Consider the following 25,847-nt stretch of genomic DNA (forward strand, 5'->3'; position numbering starts at 1 on the left):
AGTAATGCCCTGTAGCACAGTGTGACCAGGGTTAAAACACATTGTGCAGAACAGGAAGAAGCTTCCTGCTAACTCCTCTATGAGTTAGAAGGGCTTTGTGCCTCTTAGCTGCTAGGATTCAGTATTTTCTTGAGCTGTTATGTGAGATCGTAATGGACAGTAGCTGCATTCTTCTAGCTGTGGCAGTGTAGATAAGACCTTGAGGTGTTCTGAAATTAAATTAGGGCATAGTTTTCTCCCCAAAGCATGTGGAAGAAATGCAGAAAAGTGTTGTCAGGCAGGACTATTTATTTATTTAAATTTATTTATTTAACATAAAGATGCCGGGTGACTTTTTGCATTGTCCGAGAGGAATTTCTCTTGATTTTGCTGTTGCTCCTCTGTAAATGTGTGCCATGTACATACTGTTGATGTTTCATAGGTATATTCCATGTGTGTACAAGTGTGTTCATCCTGATTGGACATACTCATTTTAAGAAATCTGAGAGCATTATATAGAATTTTACCAGCAAACATGTATTTAAATTTATTATTTGGTATTTCCCTCCATTGTTTCCAGGTGGATTAATCCCAATTAGATAAAATGTTTCAAACAGTGCAAGGGTGAATTCAAACCAAGAGCTCTACCCTTTAAAGGTGCTGAGTTTTAACTGAATCAGAGTAATGGGACCTTCCTCAAATGCTGGAGAGAAAATACTCGTTTTCTTTGGCTCATTGCTCACTTTCTCCAGTTGTCCCACGTGAAACCATGTTTTATTATTCCGTCTAGATCTTTACTCAATGAAGGATTTATATAAAATAAAACAGGGAATTAATATGATGGTTGAAACAACCTTTTCCTCCTCCTTTGTTCAATGTATTTATTTAAATTGAATTTTGGTTTTGTGACAGAGACTTTTTTTATTTTGTGTATGTAAGTGTTTAATGTAAAAGGCTCTTTGGCTCTTTAGTGCTTTTGCAATTAACAATTGAAAGGTCCCAATAAGTATTGATAATTTCCTCCAACTTTCTCCCATCATCCATAAGTTTCCTTTCATGGTGTCCTGGATTCAGCAGTAGTGTTTTGTATTTTAATTCACTAATCTTTCTATGAACTTGGCCAATTGCATTTTCAAATTCTTTAAAATTTTGGTGATGCCCCCCTGTCAAGAACTTCTGCAGCCTGAGCCTTGCTTTGAATGAAGAAGAAACCTCAGTTTTTTGAACCCTCTCAGGCGTCTGTGTCTTCAGGTGCCCATGAGGGACTTGAAAGAAGCAACAAACCGTTCTCCTTCTGCACATCTTCTTCTTGCCGTTTGTGGTTACAGAGATCTTCATTGTGTTGTTCCTCACCCATTTCTTAGGGCTGCTGCCTTCCTTACTCCTGCTACAGAAGCCTCTCCACAGTTTTGATTAAACCTGTTACACTCTCTTACCCCTTTTTCTCCTTCTACTATATCCTTCTCTATATTCTCTACAGTAGTTGAGGAAAAATCTCAACATTTGATAGCTTTTCTGGCCTCTGCCTATTGACCGGGCATTTCACAAAAGGGTTGATGTTAATGCAAAGGTTTTGTTCTTGACTTGTAGCAGTCAGCTCGCAGCCCACTGGCCTATGTACAAAGTTGGCTTTGTTCCCCCCGCCTCCTCATCCGCATTATTCCCTGTAAAGCACCTTGTCTTAAACAGATTGCCCTTGTCTACATGGTTGCTTCACAGAACTTGCTTTCTGCTCTGTGGGGCATGCCTTCCCATTACCAAATTCGTTTTATTCCAATTCTTTTTCTGTGATACACTGTGCTATAACATGTGCTGTATCTGTGTGTCCTTTAATCTACTCTCTACAATCATTCCTACCCATTGCAAAACAGCTTGTTTCAAACAAGGAAAAACTTCAATTTCTGGGCATTGTTTCTCTGATGACATTTTCAGGTGCAATGGACTTAGTAACACTTGATGTTGGCTTCTCATGGCTTCCCTAATCAGTGCTTTATTGTTAAGAGTTCGGTGCTGAATAGTTCTGGTAATTTTATTCTTAACCTGATTTGAGAATACAGTTCATCAGGTAGAGTAAGAGAAAGATCTGCTGCTCCAGAGGAACAACGATGAAGTTAGAGGGTGTGTTCCCCTCACAGAGCCTGACATTCTCTGTGTCTTCAAGGCTGTCAAGGTTGGAGGCCTTTAGCCCTCCACAAGAATGAGGAGATTAGAGGAATAATTCAAACATTCGTAACTGGAATCAAAATGGGATTTTGCCACCTCTTCTCTGAGCAAGGCTCATGCTGTGTACAAGGAGTTGGCTCTTGTCTTATGAGAGATTTTCTTGTCATTTCGTTTGAGGGGAAGTATCTGCTGTTTTGTTTGCTGGATAAAACGTTTTCCTGTGGATTTTGGGGTGTTTGCTGATGGTGTGGCCTGTGCCTGCAGCTGCTGATGGGATGGTGTGTAACGAGCTGTGCTCCAGCGACGGCTGTTGGGGCCCCGGCCCGGACCAGTGCCTCTCCTGCAAGCGCTTCCTCCGGGGGAGGACCTGCATAGACTCCTGCAACCTCTACGACGGGTAAGGCGCTTCCCTTGCACTTCTCCCTTATGATGCTCATTATGGTGTTCATTAAGCCAAAATCTGTTTAGTTGGCACTGTGACTGATCCGGAGTAAAATACGCAGTGGGATAAGTATAAACATTTCAAAATCTGAACTTAAGTGGAGAGATTTACCTAGCATTCTGCCCACTGAAGTTTCAGGTGGTATCGCAAGTTGGTTTCAGCTCTTGCATTCCTGAGCATGGAAAGAATTTGTTTCAGCTGAAGATCTCTGAAAATAAAACTCCGTTAACCCTATTTGAATATTGATACCCCTATTCAGAATACCATCAAGTTTTGTACTTTTATATAAATTAGATTTAGGCATATGATAAAAAAAAAATCTCCAAACAGGGATCTTAAAGAAGGAAACTGATTCTCTCTGTCTCTCTCTCTTTTTTTTTTTTTTTTTTTTTTTTTTTTTAATAAATACCGTGTGTTCATGCACAGCTGCAGATAATAAAAATAACTTGAGTTCTTCCCTCCTTTCCTGCTCCCGCTTGGGTACATGCACCATCTTTTCTAGGGGATGGAGCAGGGAAGACCCACACACCACAGGCAAAGCTGGCTGAGTCTGTCTTAGGACAGAAAAACCTAAACAGGTTATGTTAGTTGCAGAAGAAGTGATGGAGAGGGTATTGAAGGAACTGCCATGAGCACTTAGAGAAAATACTCTAAGCTCTTTCAGGTGAATGCATCCCAAAACCTTGTCAGAGCACAGTTTTATTTGCTTAAAAGCCACCTTCTACCCCCAAATTTTCAAGCATCAGTCAAGCAAGTGCAGAGACATTCATCCTTTATGGAGATATTGTAGCTGCACTGTTTAATGCATCAGGATGCTACTGATCCCCAAACTTGGATTTGGGGATCAATAAGGTGCCTGGTCTGAGCTCGCTGTGTAGGCTCCCTGCGATTTAATGGAAGAGAAAGATATGTTCAGATGTTACTTCTTTTCATCCCAGAAGATAGTGGGATGAATTGAGTCAGGAAGATCTCACAACTTTGTGCCAGAGATTAGCTAATGAATTCAATGGGAAGTAAAGCAGTTTAAAATTAAAAAGATAATCTTGGTGATAGTTTTCTTGCAGGTACTTGAAGCAAATGGGTGAATCTATAAAATAGGAGCCTTTTGGAGTACAGACTCCTTACTTAACAGACTTAACAAAAACAATGGAGAGAAAACTGTTACCAGTGTTTTTGTACTACTTTTCTGTCTGAGGATGATGTGTCTCATATACCACTTAGCTCCCTGAGTTTGAGCTCAGAGTGTTGATTCTACAGATATAGAAAGAGAAATGAGTAATTTCCTCCAGTAAATCAGGTCCTTCTTAAAGCATGAGGAGAAAAAATATCTCCATAGTTTGATATTGTCAAGCAGAATACCTTCTGTTTCACCTGCCTGTGAGCAATGCTGCTGATGGGCCCAATTTCCAGCTGGTGTAAAGCAGCTGATCATGACTTGATCATCAGCAGGATGCCATTAAAAGAAGTGATCTCAGCTGAAATGATTTCCACCAGGTGAAGAGCCAGCCCTTTTAGCTGTTGCAGTCTCAATTTTTGCTTTTTTCTAACCTGTCTGCAAAAATCTTTCCCTAGGGAATTTCGAGAGTTTGCAAATGGTTCTGTCTGTGTGGAGTGTGATCCCCAGTGTGAGAAGATGGAAGATAATATGATCACGTGCTATGGGCCGGTAAGAACAGCACTGGCTGCACTGGGGGCTAAGTTAAGGTTGCTGAAGTGTGCTAAAGCACAGGTATTCTCTATTTATGGGATTAGAGTGGCTGTTGAAAGGTAATGTTGACAAAAGCAGAAACTATATATATGTGTGTGTGTGTATTTATTTATATAAATATATATATATATATATATATATTCTGCATGTGGGGGCAGAATTCTGTTAAGCTGCTGCTAAGAGTAAACTCCCCTGGACCATATTCCTTAAAATGATTTTAAATGTTGCATCCTTTCATTTCCTGGACTCTGTTAATGTTTTGCTGGTGCAGATGCACAAAATTGCTTATTTCCTATATGTATGCTGCATCCTATGTTGCTTTGGCTGCTTCCATCTTTCATTTTTAAATGACAGATAGTATTCAGTTGCACTATGAGTGACTTCTTTTATCTTTGTTTTTATTCATAATAATCAATTCAGTCCTATCCTCCTACAATTTCCATTACCCTTATTCCACAGAGTGTGGAGATTTGTCTCAATCTCTCAGCAACCTTGAGCAATTGTGGGGTTTTTTTTCAACTTAGATTAGCCTTTAGTCTCTTCTGATAGTGAATTTCTTGCATCCTGAGATCGATGTTGATCATGGTTATCACCTTTACGAGAGCCAGTGAATTTTCTTTCAGAGATTGTTGGTCTTTTGTGGGACAGAGAGAAGTCATTTCTGTCTTCTGTAGTTTGCCAAGATAAAAAGCAGAAAATGAGCAATGCTGAGTTGTATTTTGAGCTTTTTATCACTGAGACAATTCGACCTGTAATTTATTTCTTATTTCTGTGGCTTAATGTGCTGCATTAAAAAGAAACACACATATGAGCATTTTTGTCTTTTGTGTTATCTGCAATGCCTTAGGAAACAAGAAGCTAAACTTGCAAATTTTCAGTCTGTGAGGGAATTTTGGGTTCGTAGCAGGTCTCACAGACCCAGCATCCTAAGACCTTTGCTGAAACTGAGCACCAGATCTGGCTGGCTCCACCAGCTTGTCTGCACAGCTTTCATATGTTTACAGAATCACAGAATGGCTGAGGTTGGGAGGGACCTCTAGAGATCACCTGGTCCAACCTGCCTGCTCCAGCAGGGACACCTGGAGCACGTGGCACAGGGTGGCATCCAGGCAGGTTTGGAAGATCTCCAGAGAAGGAGAATCCACAACTTCTCTGGGCAGTCTGTGCCAGGGCTCTGGCACCCTCACAGTCAGGAAGTTCTTCCTCGTATTGAGATGAAGCTTCCTGCATTTCATTTTGAATTCCCCAGGAGCATTGGCACGTAGTTCTTAGCAGCCTTGTCTCCCTGCAGCTCTTTAGTACTGCCGTGACCCAAACCCCAGGCAGCATGCAGTAGAAAATTCAGGGGTGCAAAGCTCATGAGTCCCACTGAGATGCCATTGCAGTTGCTTTGCAAATATGGTTCAGTATTGAACAGGGTAGAAATAAATTTCTCCAGCAGCTTAAAGGGGGCAAGTCCTTGTGGTAACTGCATCAAATGAGGCGCAGCCTGGGACCTAAAATTCCTGTGCTGCAGCAAAAGACAGAGTAACTGGAATGCACTGCTTTTCTCCCATGCTTTCCAGGGACCCGACCACTGCACAAAGTGTTTTCATTTCAAGGATGGTCCAAACTGTGTGGAAAAATGCCCTGATGGCTTACAGGGGGCAAACAGCTTCATTTTCAAGTATGCCGATGAGGATCGGGAGTGCCATCCTTGTCACCCGAACTGCACTCAAGGGTAAGTGCAAATTCTGTGAACTCGAGCCATTCTAGTCGCCGTTATGGCATGTTTTGATTTTAGGTACAGTTTGTCTTGGTAACGCATCTGCCTCATTCCAGAAGATGGTTGTGTGCAGGCAGCAGTAATGTAACTTTTCATTTTCAGGTCTGTCATTGCATTCAGGTTCCAGACATGAATGTCCAGCAACTTTTCAGAAAAAAAAAAGACTTATACTCGCTTTGAAAAGCTTGCAGCAGTGCTCTTAGATTTCCTTCTAGCTAGCAGTGCTTTATATCAAATGTTGCTCTTGACATTTGTGTGAATGTTGGCCTGTACAATGACTTTAGTATTTATTTGTTGACAAAATTTTTATCCCAGCTCCCTGGTTTTGATGGACTACCCCTGCAGCGATTCTGGGAGACAGAAAAAAGAGTTACTGCTCCCTTTTACGGATGGGAACTGAAGCAAAGGGTTTGTTTGAAATCGAAGTTTGTGGAGGAATCTGAATCTGAGCATCAGCTACCCCAAATCATCTGTTGTATTTGAAAATAAATCTATAGACCATTGGATCTGGGTCAGAATGAAGAGCTTGTGTAACAAAATAACAGTAGTCAATCAAATACACAGCTCTTGTTTTGCCTGGGACACATAAGTTAGGAAGATGCTTTTGGCGAGACAGTCAGTGATGTCCGGCATTCAAAGAAAGGGAGAGGCAGCCTGGGGAAAAATGCAAAAACTTCAGCCAATGAAATAATCCTCCACAGGAGGCTTTTATTGTTTAGAAGCTAAAATTAAACCAGTAAATTATTCAATGTAATCTTGATGTCAACAGCTGTTGCCATTCAAAATGAGACCTTTTGCTGGTTTTGCAAATCTAATTACAATAGAGCCATTAGGGAAATGAAAGTGAGATCGCAAAGACACAGCCAGGATCTGTTACAGATTTGTCTTCCGCTTAGGCCCTGTAAATCAGTTATGCAATAAGAAAAATGCTGCTACTGTAGGCAAAGAGTGTAAGAATAAACAACACAAGAAGACAAGCTTGCTGCAGGAGATCCAGACCTGCCTGTAATAGAAGTTGGAAGCGCCAGTTCTGCTCAAGCCTGACAAGCCCAGCTGCTGGCAATACATTCACTGTCCAAACCTGCATGAGATCTTCTCATTGCCTCCTCGCTTCTGGCTGCTCTCTTACCAGCTTTTGTGGCACAACTCTGTTTCTCCTGGACTAGGAGAACAGACACTTTCCCTTCCAGTTCCTCGTATGCCCCTGGGATTTGCATGTCGTCTCTTTGCTCTCACCTCCCCGGGCAGATGGGCCTGAGAAGGGAGGCCTCTACACCCCGTGGTGAAAATCTGACCTTCTGGTCTGGATACAAGCAGGAAAGGCATTAGGCAGCTGTAACTGAATTTGCTGGTGTTCGCTGCCAACCCTTAGTGATGCAGCATCCCTGGGTGCTGGCTAGTTACATTTGTCATTTTATCCCTAACCCTCCAGCTTTCCCTTGTTTTCTGTCTGCAGCCTTTGCTCCTGCTGAGTAGGTCAAAGAAGGTCTTCTGTGGTGCAATGTGCAATCCCCACAGCAATGGCAAGGTACTGGTAGTCCAGCTGCCAGAGACATCTCCTGGATTCCATGGGCGAAAGCGTGGTCATCTTCCAGATGAGCCGTCTGTTTGCCAGCAGTCAAGAACTAGTCCTCACAGAAATGCTCTTCTTATTAAAGGGTTAATATGTCTGTATTCAGGTGTTTTGTAACTCCTTCTGAAAACAGCTCCCCCCAAATCTGGGTTCTGTAGATACCTTTTCTAATGTTTCTCAAGGCTTTCTGGAATGTGCTGCGCTCTCTGCAGTTCTGGTAAACTGTGATGATCATAATGAGCGCCCCGGAGGCCTGAGTTTTATGCATTTTCCGTCTTCTTGCCAACATTGTCAGGGTCTCGCTGGATATGCCCACAGAGAGAAGAGGAATCAATTAGTCTCCTTTGCTTCCAACACTGAATTCTCCAGTTTCATATCCTTCCTTGAGAAATGAGTATGTAAATTCCCCACCAGCACCACAAACCAGGATTCTTCTTTACTGAAGAATGCATATGGGGGAAAAAACATACCTTGGTATTTGTCTCTCTTGGTATTTGATCCACAACAGAATGGCACAGAGAAGCTGTAATTGTACTCCACCTAGCACGTCTGTTGTGCTCTCTGTCAGATCAGCTGCTGGAATAAAACCGACACGCTGGCAGTACAGCCGAGGTGCTTGTCAGAAAGGGCTGAGCTGCTGCCGAGCGCGGCTCGTGTTCGGAATTATCTCTCTCCTGCAGCGCTGCTCTCTCGAAGTCAAGGTACGTGCTGAAATGGATTGCTAGTTCTCCGACTTCGTTTCTAGTCAGCACCAGCCTTTGCTGTCTCAAAGGAATGTGTCTGTCCCATATCCATGTTGCCTGTGGATGGTTTTCCCACAATTTTCTTCAAGGCACCGGCGGATGATTGCTTAACACCCTGGAACATGAGATGAGATTATTCCACTCTCCTCCTTTTATTGAAGTGTAATGGCTACTCCTGTTAATAGTTGTGTTGTTATCCAGCCCTGTTAATGGGCTTGCCTTGACCGAGAGAACTGTTGAAGAGTGACTTCCCTGGATGCAAGAGCTCTGCTCTTGGCCTTGCACCCGCGTGATAAAGCATCAGCTGCTTGAAGCCAGTTTGGAGCAGAGCTGGGGCGCAGGAGACAGCTATTGCATCTAATTCATGAGAGTTCAGAAAGCATTTGGCACCTCTTCTCGCAGAGCGATCCAAAATGGAACACTTTCACAGAAATAAAATACTAATTATATAATAGCATTTGACAATCTGCTTCTTCTCCAGGCAAGATACAAATGGGAGATCCCACTGGACACCTCCTCTCACGCCTCTTGAAAGACAGATTTTTTTTTTTTCCTGAAGGAAATGCATTACTCTTCTCCAAAACTTTTGGATTTTCTCCAAGCCAAGAGCAGAGAAGTCATGGGAGCCTTTTCAGCACATCTGTGATCCAGAAGGTCTATGAAGGCACAAGGACTCTCTTGTCCATAAAATTCAGGTGTATTTCTAGATAGATATTTTGAATCTAGGTGGTGTGATGGTGCAAATTCAATGGCAACAAACTCAGAATAAGAGAATAGTTGTTATTTTCTCATTCCAAAATCTCTTCCTATCCCCCTCTCCACTTCCTTAGCATCCTTAGGTGCAGTTCCTCTTTTCTAAACAAACCCAAGGTTTTGAATCATTTGGCTTTATCCATAGCCTTAATTTTTTATGTCATTGACAGAAATAGGGTTTTCTCTTATCTAGAGTTAATCTATTTATGCCATTTTATAATGAGTTTTGTTTCTTACCATTGGGTGAGAAAAAGTGAAGTCATGGGGATGAGAAATTTGTGAAGTCATCTGACTAGAAATGGTTTTGCTACTCCAAATCAGTGAAAAATTAAGGACTCATCTTTCTATCTTCACTTCTTAAGAGACAGTTCTTGAGAGATTTGGAAAAATGGTTGTTTCGGAAGAAAAAAATCATTGTTACTCCATTTTAAAACTGTTTTAACTCATCATTTTCTTTCAGAGGATAATTGTCTGTAATGCTAGGATGAGACCCAAGTGTAATTTTCTGTATAAGCTGTATCGGGCTATTATAAAATATTGCATATCCCATTAATAAATTGGGACATACTTATTAATGAGTTCATTTTACAGAAAGAACCTGGAAATGAAAATAGCCTGCAGACCCCAAGCAGAAGAAGGAACCCTGGGGGTGAATTGAGTACCCAAGTGATGTATGATTGTGTTGTACTTATATGTGTCAAAAAGCCTGAAACCAAAGCAGTTATTTCAGAGGAAAAATAACTGATGATTTTATGGTGACAATCAGCGTGTTAATAGAACCAAGTGTTTGTTGTCATTTCTCACATAATATTGTAATTTACAGCACGGCTGCCAGGAACTGCGCCGTGTGACTAGAGGGGTGGAAATTGCACCTGGGCAACGTTTTCTCTTTGGGCCTGGGAAATCCACTGAAGAGGATGATAGGTTTAATACAGAAATGAGTGGTGTTTCAACTCAGACGTGGGTGAGGTCCAAACAGCATGCTCTTGCTGAGTTCAGATCCTGTTCTTCAAAAGTCTGAGGGAATAAGTGCAGCCCCGTGAAATGGCTCCAAGACAACAGGCTCTTATGTTCGTCTGACAGTTATCGGCGCTCGTAATGGGCTCCCAGCCCTCTAATGTGAAGAGGGCCTGCTTTTTATTTATAGCAAAACCTGAGCTCAGCTGCTTTTGACATGCTAGGAAATGGAAGCTCTGAACAACTTTTTTTTCAGTCTCCTCCATTACTGAACTGTTTTTCTTCAAAATACTGAGAATGCCTGCAAGAAAGGTGCTGAGACTGGACAGAACTTAGACTCTGAAGCCCAAGACAACTAAAATCCAAAAAAAAAAAAAAATTAAGAATTCTCTCTCTCATGTTTCTTGAGTTGCTTTTAAATTCACCCTATACACTTCATGCATTTTCTGGCCACATGGCCATTTAATGAATCCGTTTTATGTCTGCATGTTTGCTGCTGAAGAACATTAGTGGGAAATCCCTTCAATCTCTTTTTGCATGTCCCAGCTTTTACATAAAAAGGAGAATCCAAGTTAGCAAGCAGGATCACTCTGGTATTCATGTTGTCAGGAAGGAGGAGAAGAAAGTGCAATTGAATTCACTAAATTTGTTTTAAAAGGACAAAGTGGTAGGTAACTTAGATGCAGGAAAAGCTAATGAGAGGTAAGTGATGATAAAGTGGAAAGACAATCTCATGGGAGCATATTTAAACTCCTTTAGATTTTGACAGGAGTCTCCTTTTCTCCAACCAAGCTAAAAGGAGGAAAACAAGAGAGGTGAGGATCACAGCTTAAATTCAAAATGCCTCAGCACAAGTGAGTTTTAAGCTTCTACAGGAGTAGATGATCTGTCAGTAGATGTATGGCTGAAAATCCTGTTGCTAAAATGATCTTGTTAAATGGATGGAATAAGTGGCTTGGTTTCCTTAAGATGCCAGGAGCTGAATAGATGCCTTAAGATTCAGTCCCCATGACTACCGAGCAGGACACGCAGCAGCGAGTGGTGTCAGGCTGCCTTAACCCCCAACAGCTTAACTTCACCTATCTGTTTTGAGAATCTGGACTGCTGTGTAAATGCTATAACTGACTTTCTGCTCTTGGAAAGTGTTAGGAAACTCCACAAATAGCCCTGTTTTGCAAACAGGCACTTTGCCCATGGTCGTGCTGTAGTGATGCTGCATAGAGCAATGCCGAGTTTTCCTTTGGGGAGCACCTGCTGTTTTTGCAGGTGGAGGATTTTTGACAACGTCCAAGGAATAGATGCTTGAATCAGCAGAGACGCTGTTTTGCTGTTTCTCTCCCTTGCCCAAATTGCACCTTTGAGCTTCCCTGATAAAAGTACAGTCAGCTTCCAAAATATTCCTGCAGTCACCCCAGCTAGGGAGTTAGAACAGCATGAGCAATCACATCAATTACAGGGGAAAAAAAAAAGATTTGCATTGTGGTCCTGGAGGTCTGGAGTGTTGCAAATGAGCAGCTTCTGTGCAGTAATCACTGGTTTGATGCTTCAAAGTATATCCAGAATGAGCAACTCTATTGTCAGGCCTCCCACGCATGCAGGTGAAACCTGCCTTAAGTGTTGTTCGAGCCAAGCTTTGTCCAACCTTGGAGTGCTGTTTATGTTGCTATTATTGTTCTCATCACAACTTGTTTTTGACACAGGCTGTAATTTCTGATGACTTGGGTCTCTCTTGAGAATTATAATTAAGAGCGCAGCACAAAGCGGGGATTCCAGCTTTCTAGATATGTAAATAACAGATTTCTCTCTTTCTCTCCTTGTTTTTGGTTCGGATTTGCTGCAGGTGCATAGGTCCACGTCTGGAGGACTGCATTGGCCTCATGGATAGGTACTTGCCGAGTGGTCGTTCCCTGTGTGTCCTTCCATCCTCCACGTGTGGACAAGGGCGCATGCGTGTGCATGTCCTTGTGAATGGCAAATGACGTGTTTTGTTCTGTAATTGCCTGCAGGTGTAGAGGTCCAGCTAGTCATGACTGCATTTACTATCCATGGACACGCCAGTCCACTTTACCACAACATGCTAGGTAACATCCACCACTTTTGCCTTTTTTTTTTTTTTTTTTTTTTGCTAGACAAGATCCTTCCTCAGTTACCATAGGAACGTTATACTATCCAGTTTGGCCAGAAATGCAAGTCGTGGGGAGAATATAATGTGTCCTCAACATTAAGTTGTGCCTCTGAACTTGCAAATTTACATCAGTTAAGGTGATTTATGCATTTATGTGGATTGCAAAATGCCTTTTTAAAAATGTATATATTTACTCCAGAGTTAAGGCAAATAAAAAAAGATTTGATTGATGCAAAATACCTGTTTCTTAATGGAAATTTTCTGAAAGTAAACAAGAAAAAGATCTGGTTAAATTGAAATTTACATTTTTTTCATTTTTTGTGTTTTCTATAGAACTTAAGAGGTTAAAGCTTCATTTTATTTTATATTCTTTTTGTGGAGCGAAGTAAATGTATCAGCAAAAATAAGTATCTCAGTTCCTACTACATTCACTGTCTGATAATTTTTATTTTCTGCTTTAAAAAAACCATAACTTTGCAGCAGTTGTGTTTTTCAGTAGTGATCCTCAAACCAAATTTCTGTGGGAAAAATCCCCAAAGTTTCTAGCTACATTGTATTTGCTTTTATGAAAACCCTTTATTGCCATTGATTTTGTTTATTTTCAAATTCAAACTGGTTAGTATGACTTTCAGGCTATGGAGTTACTGTCATGAGCTCAAACTAGATGAGGAATGTATCCTTTTGATCAGCTTCACCTCACTGAACATATTAGTTTTTATTTTTTTTCTTGTCATAGAAGTGAATAGGCTTAAAGTTCAGATTTAAAATTAAAAATGAGAGGAAAAAAAAAAGTGGTCCTTTATAGGTATATACATACTGTGGAGACCACAACTTTCTAGCTGTGTTGAAGGAGAACATGTTTAGATGTGAAAGGCCATACTCTAGAAGTGCTACCAGCTATTATATCCATTTCATTAAATCAGTAGCTGTTTTGACTTGATTCAGAGATCAGTGAGTAGGCAGTGGAAGAAGACTTGAGCTTTTCAAGTTTGAGTGTTTTTGGAATCTTTCCCTTTTGGGAGGTATCTAGTTTGAGCTAATTTTGAGATGTGCTCATCCGAACAGAGATGCTCAAAGCCCGCAATCAGTTTTAAAAGTCTCCACTAACTTCACCCTAAGCATAAAAGTAGAAGATGTATTATTATTTAAATGAGTTTAAAGGTGTTACTAAAATACTGAAAATGAAGGACAGGCTGAAGTTCTTTGCTTTAGTGATCAATTTTAAAATATTACGCATTTTATCGCTTAGATTTTCAGCATTAAGGAACATTAAGAGCTTTGTACTCGGATGACTTCTTATCACACGGTGGGATAATTCTGTTAAAAATTTACAGTCTGTGACCATCTGCTCCTTCCAACTTCCCTGTTGGTGCAAAAGCCACACAGACTTGTTCACACTTTAGCTCAACTGGCGCAACCACAAAACTTAATTTTGCACGGGGAATGTTCAGATAATCTGTGAGTCTCTGTGGGTGCTGCCTGATACCCACCAACCCAACGGAAAGACTCTTGTTAGACGCAGTAGATGTTAGTTTGAATCCTGTGTTTAAAAAGCAGAGGTGAAATTAGAGGTGTGAGACCTCACACATGAGGACGCAGTGGCGAGAAGCTGTTCTCTAGTGCCAGACTTCAGTTGTGCGTTAGCAGACGAGGCTTATTTTGTGTTTAATTTTATGTATGTCTCCTTGATTCAGCAGTCCACCGAGGTGGTAAAGGTAGTGAACTACCAAGGTAGTAAGGGAGGTGAAAATTAAATGTTTCAATCCACTCAAACAAGGCATTTTCTGTTCCATTCACTATGAGTGGCAGTTGGCCCTCAAGTATTTCATTTTAAATGGGGTGGAATTTTTTGCTTCTGTTTTGCTGAACTTTTTTTTTTTTTTTTTTTTTTTAAATTACTGTAGTGTATAGGTGATAAAATGCTAATCCATGTGTATTCTTTTACTTTCAAGCCAAAGAAGGAAATCTAGGACTTCTGTACTTCTACATGTATTAGATTTGTCAAATTGTATATTTTTGGTGAAAATGGTACCTTTTGAGCAAAACTGCACTGGCAAAAGTGATACTTTTTATTCATGATAGATATGTAAAACAAAATGGTACCACTTTAGATCAAACCTTCTTCATGTCCCTTTTAGTAGTTTTATCCCCTCCTTTGGCTTACAGACTTTCTAAAAAAAGAAAAAAAAAATTACCCTTTTCTGCAAACAAACGAGATAGTTCTCATCTTGTTCATCTACTTCCATTTTCATACCTGTGTTTTTCTTTCCAATTTTACAGTTTGCAAATTGTTGTTGCCACGATTCATTGGCTTGAGGGCTTTTGCAAGAGCCTAGCAGTATAGCAGAGAAATTGTCACTGTCATGTTTAATAAAGAGGAATCAGAGGTGCATCGCACAGCTTGTTTTCCAGATTTCCAGGGAAACTTCAAACAGCTTTTCTGCATGTGTTTGGTCCTGTGGAAAAGTCTTTGCTGTTGGTGTTCAGTGGCTTCCTGCATGGTTTTTTGGTTTGTTTCTTTTGGTCCCTTAACCAGAGTACTGTCCAAAATGATGGTGGAAACCCTTTTATTCCCCATTTCCAGCTCAGTGTCCCTTTGGCTATTACTTTTCCTCTGGACCACTTCACGGGTCTTTGACATGACGGGTTAGTGGTCAGGTGGCTAAGGATGCGTGTCCTTCCCCACATGAGGACCCATATGTGTTTTCAATACAGTGCTTATCCCCACGAAGGCTCGGAGCAGATTCTTAGCTGTCGAAGCAGTTCAGGCCCTGAAGAGGTGAGTGTTGTCTTGGGCAGCAAAAGCTTCTAGAGCTGTTGGGAGAAGGGAGCCCTCCTTCTGTTAGGGTTTAGCGGCAAACTGCAACTATGGTTGTTACAGCTCTTGATGGGACACAGTGTAGGTGACCTTGCGTCTCTGCGGCCTCCCTGTTCCCTCCTTCCTCCCTCTGCTACCAGGCCCCATACAGGAGATGAGGACTTGTGTGCTGAGCTGCGTCAGCCTTTGATGCCAGGCCACGGTCGGAGTTTTGACTTCAAGTATGAATTTTGAACATACTCATCCTTCCTGTGATTCATCCAACTTGAAAAGCAGCGAGATGATCACAGGCGAAGCTTCTGTTTCCCAGGTTGTAAATCCGAAGGTGCAGGGAGAAGCCCGTGGTGGATTCGGGACGGGAAGCAGGAACACAGCAGCATGTTGGGCTGAGGCAAGAGGTGCCTCTGTTGATTTACGCCCTGAGTAAATTCCATTTGCATCTGCCTTTTAGCTGAGAGAAGCTAATTAGCCAGGCCCACCGTTGTCAAGTGGTTACATAAAGCCACACGTAGATGTTAACACAAATTACAATCCTAATACTTTCTTTGTATCAACAAAGGACGTTCTCTCCACGAACATTCGCTTCTTAAACAACAAAAAAAGCTGTTTTATGTGCTGTGTGTGTACGAGAGCTAATTAACAGTAAACCCTGTATAACGCAGGCAAATCCTTTCATAGCTGTTTTGTCTCCCTGCACAGCAGGACTTCAATAGACCTTCCCAGCAGCTTAGTGGCTCTGAAAAGATGCTGCTGAAGGGAAGCCCACCTGTAATAAACTGTTGGTGTTCATTGCTCTTATGGAGCTCTGCTCCGCTGCTCAGAGGAAAGCACTCCATATAGCCTGTACTTTTATAGAATAATTATAGGCACTTCTCGAGGAGAAGAGAGGAAAATATGTATAAAATAGGAGGAGAAATGGGTCTGAGAGTTCAAACTATGCTGTGTACCTATTCTGATTGGTAGAAGATGCTACACTTGAGGTACTTCTAATGCAGCTTTCCCTGATGCTGAACCAAAACAGATTGTTGAAGAAACAGATTGTGGTTTTTGTTTTTGAGGTCTTTTTTTTTTTTTTCTCCTTAGGAGTTGACATTAGGAAAAACAGACTGATTTTGGTCCTATGCTTGTGGATTGGGCAGTGCTTACGCTTCACCCTTTTAGGAGAGATTGGCACAGAAATCCCTGTTCTGCACGAGAACGTGATGCTTCTAAACTAGATCTTTGCTGTGGTCACATTTATTGTCAAATCAATGTTTTGCTGCCTGGGGTTTTAGGAGGAGTTTGTTTGGAGTATCTGTGTGGAAAATAACTTTTACTGAAGCTAGAAACAGAGGAAAAAAAAAAAAGACGATTATACCAGATGTTGTGGGTCTTTGTGGAAAAAAAACGAGAAGCACTAGGAAATACCCTACTATTGAAAATGGATTGTTGGATTGAGTGGAAGACAACATGCAGTCCTAGCTTAGACGTCAGTGTTTTCTTCCTCAACAGACTATACAGGCTTTTTGCTGTGTGCCTTTTATAGGTTTGGTTACGCTAATGGTATGGTGCAGAAATAAGATTATGCCATGAAAAAGTGGCTTTGTTATACAGCGACAGTATACATATCTTGCTGCATTCCAGAGGGTTGCTTTTATAGCTTGAAATGTGGATTTAATTTAGACTTAATGTTGTTATGAATTATCTATTATTAAAATACAATTGTAGAGCTTTAGAAATATGTAAGTGGAAGAGTTGTTTAAACCTCAGCGAATGGTTTCTTAGTAATTCGTTAATATTTAATGTACACTAAATTAGAACTAAAGCTTGCAGTCTTACTTCCAGTTCTTTCTTATTTAGACAATATGTGACAAATATATTTCTTTTCGGAGTCCATCCAAGGCTTAATGCTGTGCATTGGGGCTTCCTCAGTGTGACCTGTCAGGTGATAAAGAGCAACAAGTTTCGCACAGAATGGGAAGCTCTTGGTGGGGCTCTTCAGGACAGATCATTGATGGTCTGTGGCTGTACCCTAAACATTTATACCAGCAAGTCTGCCTAGTTAGAGCTCTCAAGCCAAAGCTACTATCTCAAGTCTATGGTAGGAGGGGGACTGTGTTTTGGTGAGGGATAGATTATTCCTTTTAATATCTAGCAAAATAATCTTGCAGGAATGTTCCCCACGTGCTCACTTTTCACAGTCTATTTAAGACCAGGCAAATATTTCTTGGTGTGATTAAACCTAGAACAACTGTCTGTGAGAAAATGAAATGGCTCAAGTCTGAAGAAAGGCACATGCAAAGTAGGAAAATGGCAGTGCATTTCTGTGGAAGGATTAATTGTATTAATAATACTATAAGTTTTTCTTCTAGTAGTTGCTAGAAAATTGACTGAAGTACAGTCGACCTTTGGAGCAAAATTGTGTGAATTGTTTGTTCAAGCAAGTTGGAAAATAGTCCCGATAGAGGAGAAGCAAGGGGCATTTGGGCCTTCTCTCCTTGCTTTCTCAAGTCCCAGTGGGGTACAGGAGCTATGAGATAAGAGGCATGGAAAATAAGAGGGTCAACTGCCTGCCACCACAGGTGGTATTGCTTTGGGGAGGGAGAAGAGGAGGTTTGTGGCCAATAGAAGAAAATGTCTGGGATTTGAGGCTGGATCACTGTTTCCCCATATGCTTGGCCAGCTGTATTCTGTGAGTTTATTAGGTATTGGAAGAGGAGTATTGTTAACAGCTGTAAGATCCATATAAAAGGCATTACCAGCCATAAATACTGGAATGCGCTGTCAGGCCAAAATTTGGGAGGAGGAGGAACTGTTTCACTAAATGATCATTCACCTTCATGTGGGCCATACTGTACGGCGAAGCAATCATAATAAAACAGCTGTTCTAGGGTCGAGGTTACTCTGAGCAGTATCCTTACTATGGACACAAGCTGTTTTTCTAATCAAGTCGCAGCTGTGACTATCAAGATGAGAGGAGGTTGCAGTGTACAGAAATACAAAAAAAAAAAAACATTGATAGAGCTGAGAATAGAGAGTAAGGGCAGTGCTCACAAAATCTGGGTTTCTTGGCTCAACTTAGAGTCCGTGAAGAGAACTAGATTCCTCTGGTGGCTGTGGATGTGGGAGGGAAGCGAAGGGGGTGGCTCAGAGCTTCCAAGTTGACCCTTTTTCTTTGCATGGCCCCTTAGGGAAGTGCTGGTAGTGTGGCCATAATCATGAGGAGCCACATAATTGAATGGGATTGCAGTTTTTTGATACTAAACAGTGTAAGGAAAAGATTTTTTTTCCTAGTGAGAATTAAATTCCTGGGTAGTTCTTTCATGTGCGTTCTGTAGCACTCTTGAGCTTCAGCCTGGCAGCCCCTTTTTGCTCCGAGTTGCTTGCAGAGAGAAAGGAGGCCAAACCTGGGACCTACGGATGAGGCTTCCCTTAGGGATATGGAGGGTTTGGCTATTTCATAGGTTGAATAGCTCAATTAACTGGCATATAAATGACTTACAGCCACTCACTGGTTGAATTGGGCAGAAAGAGGAGCCCAGTATTTGAAGGAGCTTCCTGCTATTGGTAGCTTAAAATACACCGAGATGTTCTTTGCTGCTCTGTATTCTTTACAGTTTGACTTACCCCCAGAATGAAGTGGGTGTCTCCCTGAGTTCTGTATGGGTACCAAGTGCTTCAGAGAACAAAGCAGTGAATAACTAATTTGTCCCAGACCCGTGTCCTCAGAGACCTGCTGGTTTTCCAGGCTTTGCGCTTCCCGAGTGTTTGTGTGAGCAGACACCTATCTGCATGATTGTTTGTAAGCTGCAAATAAAAAATGGTATGTGTTAGACTGAAGAGAGCTGCGGTCTGAAAAGCTGAGGAGTTTCCATTAACACTGTTCAGAATCGTCTCGTCGTCGCTGTCAGGCTGGGGCAAAGCTGAGGGCGGCTTCGAATTGTTTCCGAACCCTCTGAGCTCGAGCTGAGCCTTCTGCTTGGAAAGTTGTACCGGATGGAAGGTGAAGGCAACTTGTTGGTGCACTTTTGCCAGAACAACTAATAGATGACAAAACTATAACATTTTCCAATGAAGAAAATGTTATAAAAATCTGCCCTAAAAGCTTTAACGCTCTTACTTGGTTTGAGCACGCCAGGAGTTATATCTTGTGTGCGCCCCAGCTCCCGAAGTCGTGGTCGCTCACTGATTTAATACAGACACTACCTGTTATTTCTCCAGCCCCCGAGCCACAAAACAGCTTTTGTGTCAGTTGCTGCTTCGTGCTACTCTCAGTATTGCCAGTTAATGAACAGACAGCAGCGCTGCCGCACAACCTCCCGTCCCGGCGCGTCGTGTCGTTCCCCTTTAAGGAAAGCAAGTTTTCCTGCCCTTAACTTCCCGTACACAGACACAGGCTGCGAGCAGGCTGCCCGGGTGCCCCTGGCCGTGTTATTGCCTCTAACGCGAGCGCCTTATGCAGGGAGGAACTTCCCGAGCCGGCGCTGGTGGCTCTGCTTTCCGAGCAGTCCATCAGCACCCGCGGCCATTCCGCTTCCAGCTGCCTGTCTCTGAAGCGAAATATTACCCCTCGCAACGTAAATGGGAAATATGGCAAGTGTATAAAGAGGATTGTTCTATTTGATGAACTGGCTTCACCTTTGGGTCCAATCTAGGGAGTTTTAACTGGCTTTCTGTCACAGATAAATCAATCTACATTATATGGGGCCTGACTAGGCATATTTTAAAGGCAACATTAATCCTTTTACTTAAAGCACAATTCTCACAGCAAAGTCGCTATGCATGTTCTTAACAGCAACCCCCCTTTTCTCGTTTGTGACAGAAGAGAAAAATCTCAGCCTAAAAATGTCAGGGATGCAAAATGTTTATGGGGAAAGAAGCCTATGAAAAAGGCCCTATGTGGATGCTGCAATCAGAGAGATGCTGTTTATTCCCAGGCAAATATATTAACCAGGGGCTGAAACTGAAAGTTGTGCCTAAAACTCCCTGCCCCTGGGTTAACTCCAGCTCATCGCCAGCAAGTCTGAGCACGGTTTGCCCATCTCTGGTCTAAGGGAGAAGCTGGTGGTTACCAGGGCATCAGCCAGCATCACTTGCAGGAGTAACGATCCTAATCTGGACCTGTGGCAGTCTAAAAACACCCTCAGATCAGGGAGAGAAGGGAGCCCAGTGCAAAGAGCAAACGTGAAGGGAGACGCAAGCCCGGAGCCCAAGCACCCAAACGCGTGGGCAGAGCCAGCTCTAGGCTCTGCTGGGGGGCTACACAGTGGAGAGAAGCTGCTCAAAACACACAGCCTGGCTTCACAGCTTAGTTTACCTGCATGTGTGGGTTAACACCAGAGACAAAAGAGCAGGTATTCTCTCTTATAGCATAGTTGCCTCCAAGGACCAAAACTTATGTCCTCTCCTTCTGTCCTCCCCTTCTTCCATGTTCTGTAGTCTATAGTATGAAACCTGTGTGCTTATGGAAGTCAGTAATTAGGCTTTAATACCTGGTGCTCGGAGCACTGAGGGAATTGTAGGTGTTCTGAGTTTTCGGCGTGGATGGGATGATGATACAAGCCCCCTCCTGAGCATCCTTGTCTGCCTTGGCATGCTAAATTTGAACTTTTTGTCTCAATTTTGGTGTGCAGGGACAGGGATTAGATACTTCTAAATATGAAAACACCGTGCACATTTAGGAAAGAAATATATATTATTCATTTCTCCTAAGGGGATACTAGAATCTCACTTTCAACTTTGTCACATATGCACACAGTTTCCAGTTTAGAAGGCAGGAGTTTTCACAGGTAGTGATTTTTATTTTTTTCTTCCTTCTCCTTCCCCACTGCCACCCTTTTCAGGCATTATTTGGCTGCCTCGGCTGCCGGAGGGGTGGGCAATGGCAAATTAATTATATGGGGGTGGAACTATGATTCAGGGTGATGTTTCTTGGACAGCTCCTTACAGGAGCATAACAATCCAGAAAAAACACCTAGTAGTGATTTTGTTTTTCATCCTCTGGGGTAGCTTTTCAGTGTGTAAATGAAGGTAGTGGCTGTATGAGCGGTTTCCCGTGGGTGGGTTCCTAGTGGAGCTGGAATCAGCTCTGCCCATATTTATGCGGGATGTTCAGGACTGACCTGGAACTCTTTGCTTTGCCGGAGCCTTCCCAAGCCCTAATGGAGAAATGGGATCACATTGCCTCTTTTTTTTTTAAAAAAAAAAAAAAAAAACTCCTCTTCGTTGGGGAAATTTTTGTCTCGGCATCAACATTGCATTGCACCTGTTGGTTTTCATGGGATTACTTTTAAGGTAGCAGTGGAGTAGCCCGAGATGGGCAAAAACAGCTAGCTGCATTCACAAACAGGACTTACTATGTGACAATAATGCAACAATAATGCAAATGGATTTAGCCCTTAATGCCACTGGAGATAAGGGGTTTGTGTGTCCAGCCGTGTACCAAGCTGAACCCTTGGTGCACAGGCAGAAAAGCTTGGATTAAAACACAACAGCAAAATGGGAGGAAGGTTTTGTCTGCGGCTACCTCTCTGATCACCACCACATTGCTGGGATCTGTGTTAAACAACCTTAATAATAATACAAAAGAAAGGTAAACAGCCTGTTAATGGAATTCACAAGGGTATTAAATATGAATTATAGCAAACACGAAGATTGTAATGAAATAGTACAGGAGACTTGAAGAGGTTATTGGAGTATGTAGAAAACAAGCTCAGGCTAATAACTGTAAGCAAAAAACCCAAGCAGGTAAGCACAGACAAAACATAAGTGCTTGGAAAATAATGGACGCGTGGCTGGAAGCAGCACTCGGACGCGGTGCTGAAGTGGCTCCATGGCAGCAGCCGGCAGAGAGGCCAAGGACTCGGCATGTGCTCCGCTGCCGGGCCGAATGCCGGGCGACTCCGGGGCTTAGCAGGGTGAGCAGGGGCTGCGCAGCAGGGAATTGCACCCGTTCAGGTCCGTGATGGTTGTGTGCCTTGGGCTTCCTGTGCAGGGAGCGACGGCAGCAGTTCACTGCTTGTGTGCAAAATAGAACGTTCTCTGCATTTTAGTTTTGTTTAGGGCTTAATTATGGGGGTTGTTTGGGCATTCTCTATTCTTCTTATGCGCCTTTCTATAGCTTAATGATCTGTTTATATGCAGATCCTGGAGTTGCAGGTAAAATAGACAGAACACTGGACCCTTGAGTTACTTACAAATATTTGACTAGCCAAAGGTTGCACTTCAGAATAATTAACCTCCTTTATGGGGCTTTTAAAGATCAGACGGGCTCGAGCAAGTAGATGAATTTCAACTCTTTAAAATGTTTGACATTAATGACTATAGTCAAAAGTTCTTGTTTGGTGATTTATTAGTTTTTTTAAAATCGTTTCAAATCACTAAAAATAATTAGAATTTCTTTTTAAAGTTGGAGAGAGTTGGCATGGTGCATCATAAACATTAATTTGAACCTTCATACTTTTAACAATAAAAGGATGCAAGCAATTTAGAACTTCATTTTATTTCCTTGACTAGCCCTTATGTCTCCTTTGGAACCGTTTACTCCTAATGGTCTATCGTGTAAATGTTTTCAGTGTACATGGTACCATAAAACTGTAATTATTTATTTTGACAGCTGTTATGATAGCTATTAATAAGCACTTCAAAGCCTGGAGGTCTCTTTCGTGTTCTGTCAGTCTATAGTTCCGTCGTATTTGTTAGAAATATGATTTTTCAGGTAACATAAAGAAAATGCATCGTTCTGTTCAAGAACGTTAGTCAGGACTAGCTTCCTAAAGTTTTTGATGCCCAGGTCTTTTCAGTGTTGCCCATGAAACAGTTTCCCATGTCAGCATCTTGGAAATCCTATGTCAGATGAAGAGGACCGGAGTTTGGGGTGGACGTATCAGGCCCTTTAACGTGAATTCTGCCCTCCAAATGCCAGAGTAATGGAACACCATGCCTGGCTGTTGATGCTGCCTGGCTGTCAGCTGGGTCAGAGCACCTCCTGCTTTGCCTTTGCCTTGGGCAGGAGCCTCCTCCTCTCCCTGATGTGTGAGGACTCCGCAACCACGGGCACTGAGCCAGACCAGGTGAAGCTCTGCAACTGCTGCCCAATTCGTGCCCATGCAGTACCTGCCTAATGCCAGCCTGCTCTGCCTTGGCAGTCTGCAAAAGCAAATTAATAATCGCAGATGGTGCTGCTCGAGATCCTGGAAAGCTAAGGGAATTAGAGACGTAGCAGAGGGACAAACGGTCTTGTGCAAAAGCGGAGCCAAGCTTGCCATTCTTCACAGGAGCTTTCTGGCTCCGTCCAGCACAGCAGCCTTTGGAGCTGGGATTTGGCTGTCCTGAAAAGCAATAGCAAAGCCAGAGGGGTGCAGCCATTAACTACTGACCCAAATATTTACTCATAGTACTAACAAACCAAGAGTGCTGAGAGGGTGCTTGCTAGTAGGAATGACTTTCTTTGTTCAAATGTTGTTGTGTGTGTGCTTTTTTTCCGTCCCCAAAACACACGAACCTGTGAGTTAATCCACTTGGAGCTAAAGAAGGAGTAAATGTAGTCGAAGTGTTTGCAGAAGAAGCTGCAGGTGCCTCTAGCCCCATTTTGCCATTGCAGATTTGCGTTTGCCATTAAAGTGCATGTTGTGTCACCTTGTCCACACAACTCCTCCCATGTGCATGGTGGTTTGAAAAACAGTAAAACTGATACATTGATTTTAAAAAAATAAAAATTAAATAGCAATATTGCATCTTAATGTGTTTCCCCTGCCTTCCTACTGGACTGACTTAGAAACTCTGGTTAATAAGACAGTTCATAAGCTTTCCTAGTAATTGTGTTTTATATGCCCAGCTATTCCTTGGTCTCTTTCCCTGCTTCCCAATAAAGTCTCTGATTCTGATTGCTAGAACTCCTCTGATTGCGGCAGGAGTTATCGGCGGCCTCTTCATCATCGTCATTCTGGGCCTGACGTTTGCTGTGTACGTTCGGCGCAAGAGCATTAAAAAGAAGAGGGCTTTGCGGAGGTTCCTGGAGACCGAGGTGAGGCCTTGTCCTTTCTCCCAGGGTAGCTTCCTTTGGGAACATGCACAGCGCTCATCTGGTTTTATACCAAGGATACTCAGGACCAGTCTGGTTACCAGTGAAGCCTGTGCAGTGTCTCAAGAACTTGCTGTTGGCTGCAGTGCCTGTATCACCTTTATGGTCCGTACTCTGTCGAGTTGTTTGGTAATAAATCCAACGTGTTGAACAAAACAAGATGGGCTTCACAGGGGATTGCAAGATGAGCTCCATGGCTGTGCCAGCAGGGAGGACGTAATGGAGCCATAGGGCACGGTCTGTATCAGCTCTTGGATTTGCCAGGAGTGGAGAGTGCGCTCTAGAAAGTGTATTAAAACCTGTGTGAAATCTTATCTATCAGCTCTTGTAAAGGTGCTTACAAGATCTCCTAAGCCTTAAAGATCAGAGGTACTTTAAAGGTGATGATACTGCGGAACTAGGGTCCCTCTACTTAAAAAAAGCTCGGGAATAGCTAGCACGGTTAGCTAGCGAGTCTTTGATAGAGCTTTATTATTAACAGTGTTTTCTGTTCTGTTTTGTTCTAAGGGTCCTGCTCCCATTTGTCTCCACTGCATAGCCTAGGAGCAAATGATTTATGAATCCCCTGTCTGTTTCCTTAGATATCTTCCTATTTGGCTGGATTTTGTGTTGCTTTTTAAATACTGTTTGGTTGTTTAGAAAACATAAGAAATACCCTGTGCTTTTAGATACATAAATCTCGTCATCATGTGAGCCCCTACTTAAAACTAAGTGATTTTATGCAAGGGTTTTTCATTGCAGTTGGAAGATACTGGCTTGGAGTCCCGGGTCTCATTCTGCATTTGGTCTGACACAAGCTCTGGCTGACAGCAGCTCCTCAGGGAGGACAGTCTCCTCCTGAACATGTGGGAAAGCTGTTAGCTGGGCTTAGAAACTGAGAATTGAGTCGGTAGCATCCTCAGCTAAACAAACCAACTGCTGCGGTGTCAGCTAAAGACTTTATTTCTGGCTGAAGGCTGTAGCAGACCTGTTCTTTCTGTGGATCCTTCTCAATAAAACTCTACAAGCATTTGGTTATCCCCACAGCACTTCCCTCCCTGCCATGGCTGTGTTGGCGGATTGCGACAGAGAAGCTGTTTTCATCCTCTGCAAACTGGACATACAGAGGTTTACTGCCCCCTGACCATTTTTCTCTTACAGCAAACTTCCCTTCTTTCACCACCTAAGCATCTAAATGGGAAGGAGGAAAGAGGAATGCCTCTATTTCACCTCACAAATTATTTCTGTGATTCCCTGGCGTGTTACTGCTTGTTTTTGTTACTTTTTTTTTTTTCCCTTCCTCTGGTCATTTCCAGCTAGTGATACTTCTACCTGAACCAAAGCAGTCGAGTCAGCTAATCAAACATCCAAGATGCCAACAGAGCCCTAGTAGCAGTGCACAAACCGCAGGGCGGTTAGCCTGGTACACAGACAGTGTGGAAATCCTGGAGTGGGTTCGAAACAGTTTGACTAGGAGTAGCACTGAGTTATCTTTGTCAACATGCAAAAACAACAGGCGTTTTTTTCAGTGTTTTACTTTGGTTTTAAAGCAGCATTGTTTTTCTGGCAGAGGTAGTACCATGTTGAGATCAGAGAACATTTTAACTGAAGGTGGTGTGGTGTTTCATTCATCAGGTTTCTTCAGACATGCTTTTTGTCTTGGGCAGATGTTTAATTGTGCCTTTTTACAGTAAATAAATAAATTCTAGGTACACTGTTAAAAAATTCTGTCTTTCAAATTGTCCTTCAAGGTGGTGTAGACGAAGTTCAGAAGAGCAGTC

At 42.4% G+C, this 25,847-nt stretch overlaps 1 protein-coding gene across 1 annotated transcript in view; it reads left to right on the forward strand.

The window, feature by feature from the left end:
• Positions 1 to 25,847, forward strand: part of ERBB4 (erb-b2 receptor tyrosine kinase 4) — a 373,897-nt gene that overhangs the window by 256,267 nt on the left and 91,783 nt on the right. The window contains exons 13-17 of the mRNA XM_088523696.1: positions 2,407 to 2,539; positions 4,157 to 4,250; positions 5,858 to 6,012; positions 12,090 to 12,164; positions 23,898 to 24,030. Of these exons, the coding sequence (XP_088379822.1) occupies positions 2,407 to 2,539; positions 4,157 to 4,250; positions 5,858 to 6,012; positions 12,090 to 12,164; positions 23,898 to 24,030 (590 nt within the window). The remainder of the gene's footprint in view (positions 1 to 2,406; positions 2,540 to 4,156; positions 4,251 to 5,857; positions 6,013 to 12,089; positions 12,165 to 23,897; positions 24,031 to 25,847) is intronic.

This window comes from Tinamus guttatus, unplaced genomic scaffold (assembly GCF_059628265.1).
Source record: "Tinamus guttatus ecotype Peru unplaced genomic scaffold, ASM5962826v1 Tinamus_guttatus_pri_ptg000197l, whole genome shotgun sequence".
Classification (NCBI taxonomy): domain Eukaryota; kingdom Metazoa; phylum Chordata; class Aves; order Tinamiformes; family Tinamidae; genus Tinamus; species Tinamus guttatus.